At 30.6% G+C, this 7,631-nt stretch overlaps 1 protein-coding gene across 1 annotated transcript in view; it reads right to left on the reverse strand.

The window, feature by feature from the left end:
- Positions 1-348: 348 nt before the first annotated feature.
- Positions 349-7,631, reverse strand: part of LOC106457403 (dopamine D2-like receptor) — a 44,231-nt gene continuing 36,948 nt past the window's right edge. The window contains 3 exon segments of the mRNA XM_022383318.1: positions 349-3,243; positions 6,052-6,178; positions 6,181-6,925. Coding sequence (XP_022239026.1) covers positions 3,023-3,243; positions 6,052-6,178; positions 6,181-6,925 — 1,093 coding nt within the window. The 3' untranslated portion in view covers positions 349-3,022.

The raw sequence follows: 7,631 nt of genomic DNA on the forward strand, positions 1-7,631 counted from the left end.
ATTCTGACTTAGAAGTGTTTCGTTCCGTATTATAAAATGTTATTATATGACATCGTTATCTGTGTGTAAATTAAAATTGAAAGTGTCTTGGCATGGAATAAACAGAAGAGACTGGAAACAAAGAAGCCTAAACAGAGGAAATTGAACATCAGAAAATACTTAATAATAACATGTTTTCTTATATTCATTCATTGTTTTTTTTTAAAATCAAACACAGGTGTAAATAACTTGTTCTTTTGTATAAAAGTAAACCCAATATATATATAGAAAATACATTAAATGAGATCAATGTTGTCAATCAATGAAAGTTAAATACATTTAGGAAAAATATCGACAAATCACGTTTTATTCTTACTGAGTTTTATACATATATGTCTAAGTAAGAAGAGGAAAAACGACAGCTTTTTTTTGAGATTATTACCTAGAATCTAAACAAGTTAAGTCAGCTCCTGAAAAAAAAATACTTTCTATATTTATTTTCGATTAAGAAGCGACCTTTACAGATGTCATGCCTTCGTCAAATAAAATTATCTAGGTGATTACAGCTTGAGTGTACAAAAGTGTAATATTTTCCCGCAAAATATTCTTAAAACAACATTTCCAGTTAACTGGTTACATATGTTACAAGTTTCGCTAGAAAGATTCTCGAAATACTGCGAGAATTTGAGTGGAAGATATGTTCTTAACAATAGTAATAATCAAACTTAAGAAAGTAACTCTTTCAATATTTCTTAAAAATATATTTATAATATCAAATTTTCTGAATTCGTGATTTCAATCTCGTATCTTCTTCCGTTAATTACCGTTTTTTTCCCCCAAAACAGTACTCTTGTCATCTTAAAATAAACAGATAGGCAGAGTGTGTTAAAACAGTTCGAAATAACAAGATTGTTCAAAGAAAGTTTACTGCTAGAAAGTGGAATTAAACTTGACAAATGCTCATAGATATAAGTCTCCCCTATCACCCCTTCTCCCCTAAACACAAGATAACTTGGAAACTGGGTGTCGCTTTTATAATTATGCATTTAAACAGAAGGATATTATTAACGGCATTTTATAGAAGCGTGATAATTTTTTTTCATGATTTACCTTTTCAGAATTTTATGAATGAAAGTCATATTAATATAAACATAAAATCAATTTAACACTTTTCTATGTTATATACAACTTTACAGAGAATGGGTTTTAAACAATTACTGGCTATGAAAATACACTTATAACACTTTCACAATCCTAACAATATGTATATGTCTCTACAATTCAAGCATTAATTCCTTAATTTATATAATAGTAGAAGTTTAAATAGTTTTCCCGTAAGGTACTGCAATGTGGCAAAGCTTGCTATAAGGTTGAACTTTATTTAAAAATGTTTTCTAAGTACTATCAAAAGCAATACAAGTGAAAATAAGTGATCCTAATGTTCATCAAATGCTTTTTAATTTATCAATAATTGGACTTCAATATTTTCCTTTGTGGATTTTGAAGAGTACTTTATGATTGTTGATTAATTAAATTGACGCTCTAGATATGTTGAATTATTTATGGACGATCGTGTAGATTAGAAGAGTTGATCGAACTGAACAAACTTTTCGACAAAGTACAGTATATTAATTTTCTATTACACAGTTAGTGAAAAAACACAGTAAGTGGAACAAACTGTCAGGAGTCTTGATATTGGAGAAACTAGTTTCGACATATTCGTGTGTCCCTTCTGTCTCAAGTTGTCTTCTGGGAGAAATATTGGTCAATAACGCCTATTGACTCCAGAACTTCAAGTTTCCTTAAGGACAAAGAAGATTACGATGTTGTCTAGCTTAGAGTGGCTTAATTTGAACACCTTCTAAGGTCACTTTAAGCTAAACAACTTTCTGATATTTTGTATACTTAGGGAATTCGAAGTTTTGGGGGTCTCGTAGACGTTGTTGACCAATTTTCGTGCCAGAAGACATCGTGAGATTGAAGGGATACACAAATGTGTTGAAACTAGTTTCTCCAATATCAAGACTTCTGACAGTTTGGTCTATTTAATGTGTTTTTTCATTAACTGCCACATAAGATGTGGTATTCTTTCATTACTACTTCTATCACTCAGATACGTGTTTGGTGTGTAGACTAGAATCACAATGAAATAAAGAGTTAATAGTAACAAGCTTTCACCTTAAGAATGAAGATAACTAGTTTAATGGGTGATATTGTGTTAGTGGACAGATTTCACATTTAAAGATGATTTTACAATGTTTTTAAAGTGAGCATGCGTTTATTAAGTGATGTTGTTTTTTATCTAAGATCAATCGATTAAGTTTCATTTATTGAAAGAAGGTTGCATCTGCAAAGTTAAGTTTAGCCCTCTAAGTCTAACGGAAATGTTAAAATCGACAAAAAATATGAAACAATTCCTCTTTTTTCCTTATTTCAAATACCTTGAAATAAACGTTTCGGATATCCAAATATCTAAGACAAGAGGTTTATGCAAAAGCGCAAAAATAGTAGACTTTTAGAGTTCGTGAATGCTGTTAATAACAAGTTATTTCACTAGAACATCAAACACATGACAGTAAAATTAACGTTGTTGTGCACATATTATATTTATACATATGACTACTACAGTTAACAGCCTAATTCAATTTTTTTCCCGTTTTTATACAAGTTACTAGTCTTCATAAACAATGAAAGCATCTAATATGCAAGAGACAATTAGTTTCTGAGTTTTAAGTATACATCAAGTCTAGCTTTAAGCTTTCTTCAGCCAAGGTCGTAATATGACAACGATTCTAAATTTTACCCAAGGTAGAAAGAGAACTTGGGTATTTTCAAATGTGTCTAGGATGAGAAATTGTAAATTGGTATAATTTCACAAATAGTTTCAAAGAAGGTTGGTTTATTAAGATAATTATTCACAAATGAAACTATCGAAGAACAACAGCATCTAATCTACTTAGGTGCTTATTTTTTTACAGCGTTGTTCTGAAAAATCGTAATAAAAACAAGGACTATAACAGGATATTAATGTCTTATCTCTTGTTTACATGTAAAGCTCTTTAAGGATCTTTTTGAAAGCTTTTCTAAACTCCGGGTTGAAGATGGTGTAAATGACTGGATTCACACAGCTGTTTAAGTAGCCAAGCCATGTAGTTAAAAGAAACACTGTCACTCCGGGTCTGCAGTCGACACTGGTCAGCTTTATGCAAATAGCATCAATGATGTTGCACGTGAAAAATGGAACCCAACAGATCAGGAAGACACCTATAAAAACAATGTTTTGTAAAAATATCGGAAAGACTATTTCTAGCTATGAAGCAACGATTTTGTTTTTATTATTATTTAGAACTGTAGAAGACATATATTTATTTTCAAAACAATTAATACTAGAAGTTTAAAAATATTTTACTCTCAAAATAATTTGGAAGCGGGAAACATATAAATTTTTAGCATGATAAATAAATATCAAAAACTCTATACTTTTTGATATTATTAAGTAGTGCATAGTATTCCAGATTGCTAAATACATTAGTAACTGAAAAAAAATCTATTAACTCCTGTACAAATTTAAGCTGACATTTTGGAAGTAAAGTTACTTAGTATATACATGACATGCCCGATGAACTCTGTTGAACGAGGTTTTAACCGATTTCAGTAAATAAGATATAGCCGGCTAAAAGAACTAACTATGAACCATAAGAGCAAAGGAAATATATTATGCCAGAATTTCGTCCGGTTTTCTCTTTAACCCTTTTTTGCTTTAACTAATAAACTGTATTAGTAAAAGACTCTTATTAAGACCGATAAAGCTGAGAAAAAAGTGAAGGTAGGAAATAGAAATGCACTTATCAATGCATGTCTCTTTTTTAATTTTTGAACTGGTTGATGACGATGTGTCATAAAGTACGCGAATCTATATAAATATAATAGTAGTGTCTGTTGTATGTCCATGTAACTACTTCACAGAGTGTGGATGGATCTTTACCAAAATTGGTATAGAGGTTCATTTGGTTCATGCAGGGGTACACACAAATTCAGTTTTGTATTTTGCATTTTGCGGATTTTATGGGCGTTTTGGTGTTTTTTATCACTACTTTGTCCCCTGTTGATGGATCTTTACTGAATTTGGCATGAAGGTTTGTTGGGTCCATGCGGAGATACAAGAAATGTTCGGTTTCCCATTCTGTGTTTTTCAGTTTTTATTGGTGTTTGTGTGTTTTTTTTTACAATTAGATAAAAGGGAAGCAACTTTTCATGTCCTAAGATAACCTTTAATTAATCATGAATTTACATAACTTCTGTCCAGAGGACGGGTACTCCAGCTAGTAGAGAATAACTAATTAATGAATGCAAGGCGAGATTAACTCTAATTCAACTTCATACTTACAAGATACTTTAAGCCATTTCCAAAACATATATACATCGGGCAGGATATCACCATTGTTACATTATAACTGCATAAGTATTTTATGTTAAAAACGGAAAATTAGCTAGTAAATTATTTTTTCTATACTAACTGAAGCACAATATATGTGATTTCTATAAACGTTGCAAATATTTCGGTAGTTGTAGTTTAGTCTAGACCTAAAATTCACGCTTAGAAACATTTTCTAATATCACATTAATATACGAATTAGGGAGTGAAGATTCTTAATGGTAGTGCGGCTAAAATATAAAGTTGTTTAGATTTAAACTTATATACAGATAAATCACATATATCTCTATAATTTTCTGTTACCATTTTAAAATAGTATTGCGGAGTTCTTAATCGAAAATAATGCTTAAACACTGAGAAGAGATTTTTACAGATGATATTAGGATGACGGAAAACTGGGTATACATGCGAAAGTGGTACTGAAATAATATTATCTTTCACAACAAAAAGCTACATTAGGAGATAAGTTAAATTCTTTGTACCATTTCTTAATATTAATAACGCTATTATAGTGTCATTATAATACAATCTATAGAAGAAGAGCATTAACATATATATACACTATATCTATTCATGAAGACCAGAAAAAGTTTAACATTCGTTGTTTTTAAATGTATGTTTTTATATTAGCAATTTTTGTAGTGAAATAAATATTATCAATATAATGAAGCCAGAATTGATATGTAACTCAAGGGAGTTTGCAAGATAATATGAAATTGTACGATGCAAATATAAAATCAAACTTTGTTTAAAATTCGTATAGTTAGCTTATAATATATTTCAACACTTAACACTAAATATAAAATCTGTTCTCCAGGTAAGACTTATAACATATTTCAACACTTAACACTAAACGTAAAACCTGCTCCTCAGATAAGATTTAATATATTTCAACACTTAACACCAAACGTAAAATCTGTTCACCAGGAAAGACTTATAATATATTTCAACACTTAACACTGAACGTAAAATCTGTTTGCCAGGTAAGACTTATAATATATTTCAACACTTAACACTGAACGTAAAATCTGTTTGCCAGGTAAGACTTATAATATATTTGCTGAAATGTTGCAGATTGTCCAAAACTCTAATTTGAATTCACACTTCAGAAACACTTTTCAGTCATTGGTAATATTTATCGTCCTACCATTTATTGTCTTGGGAGTAAATGTTTCAGGACACTTTTTTATATTGTCTTTGTTAAATACTTTTATGTAATATTCTTTTTAACATGCACTCAGTAAAATGTTAAATATTTTTATGATATTTTTGTCAGGAACAAAAAACACAAATTGTGTCTGCGATTTTTTCCCAGGATCCAATTCAGTTTTATGAACAATAGATTATTACAATTTTTAAGGATTATGCATGTGCACTATCATTTTTGTTGTAGTCTGCTAATTGATTTAGAAACACATTTTGAAACTGTTTTTTTTTCAAAGACACTTTAGAATGATCTTGTGTTGTGTCAACTAGTTGGAAGAAAAAAACAGAATAAATTATTTGAAATATATCTTAGTATTATGTGATAGTAAGAACCTGACCATTACTAATTCATTATTCAATAAGACTTAAAATATGTTTAATATTTCAACTAACCAGTTTCAGCATTTGACCTTCCATAATTATTAACTCACCTAAAACTATAGCAAGGGTTTTGGTTGCTTTCCTTTCTCGTTTTGCCGAAACCTTTTCCCTTTTTTTTCGACTACTTTTGTGTTTTCTGCCAAGGTTAAATCTTGATTTTTTTTCGTACAAGTCTGAGGTTCGGTTGTAAGTGATTCGCCTCGCCCACTAGGTGAAATAGGGGATCCATAGTTTGTTGGTGTTTTATCTATTCCTAGCTTGTTAAGGCTAGTCGTCGAACACCTTGACGAATCCTTTAGCAGTGTAGCAATACAGAGTTCAGGCTCTTCCTGTACCAATGATAAATCACGTTCTGTTGTTTTCTTCTCAATTAACTTTGCCTGGTACGCTGTATTTGTTTTCACACTTGAGGTCGCTTGTCGATCTTTCGATTGATTAAACATGTTAAAGTGGCTTCCGTTTCCTGTGCATGTCGGGGGTTCTGCTTCAGTAACAATTTCGATTTCGGTTTTACCGACTTGTTTTTCAACGCTTGTAGCAGGATTAGTGTTCAAGGAGGTTTCTTGAAGCTGCCTGACCGGAGCTATGTTTTTCACTGCAAGAGCAGATTGTGTAAAAGAAGAAACTGGCGCCCTTTTTCCCACACCCTTCTTAGCTCTGTCGTGTATTGCTTTAAATATTTTGTAATAGAGAAAAATCATAACCAAGCATGGAATATAAAAAGAACTTAGCGAGGAATAGATGATGAAGTCAGAATTATAGAAGATACACAGTTGTGGTTTGCGGTCAGCCGTAGTGTTTAGGCCTAATACAATTGGCGAGCCAATAGCTGCTGATACAATCCACACGATAGCAATAGTAAGAGCAACTCGTTTGCTGTTTTTATGCTTGGAGTACTTAATGGGCTGTGTAACGGCGATAAACCTGAAAAATATTTAGTCGGTAAACATGATATTCTGTAGTTTAATAACATTAACAGCAATGCACATAAACTTGTGTAATAAATAAAGCGTGTTAATGAAATAGATTATGTATTCCAAAAACCTTTCAACACACAAGACAAACCAAGTACAACTGTAAAACATTGTTTTGAGAATGACAACATTTACTTGTTAAACTGTTTCCAAATAGCTTTAATAGGTTATAGATAATTGAAGAAGTCTAATTAAAACTTCTTATATACATTATCTTTACAACAAAACACTTAAATTGGATAGTTTTAGCTTCTTGTGGTAATAGATAATTGAAGAAGTCTAATTAAAACTTCTTATATACATTATCTTTACAACAAAACACTTAAATTCGATAGTTTTAGCTTCTTGTGGTAATAGATAATTGAAGAAGTCTAATTAAAACTTCTTATATACATTATCTTTACAACAAAACACTTAAATTGGATAGTTTTAGCTTCTTGTGGTAATAGCAAATTGAAGAGTCTAATTAAAACTTCTTATATACATTATCTTTACAACAAAACACTTAAATTGGATAGTTTTAGCTTCTTGTGGTAATAGCAAATTGAAGATGTCTAATTAAAACTTCTTATATACATTATCTTTACAACAAAACACTTAAATTGGATAGTTTTAGCTTCTTGTGGTAATAGCAAATTGAAGATGTCTAATTAAAA

The sequence above is a fragment of the Limulus polyphemus genome, unplaced genomic scaffold (genome assembly GCF_000517525.1).
Source record: "Limulus polyphemus unplaced genomic scaffold, Limulus_polyphemus-2.1.2 Scaffold326, whole genome shotgun sequence".
Classification (NCBI taxonomy): Eukaryota; Metazoa; Arthropoda; class Merostomata; order Xiphosura; family Limulidae; genus Limulus; species Limulus polyphemus.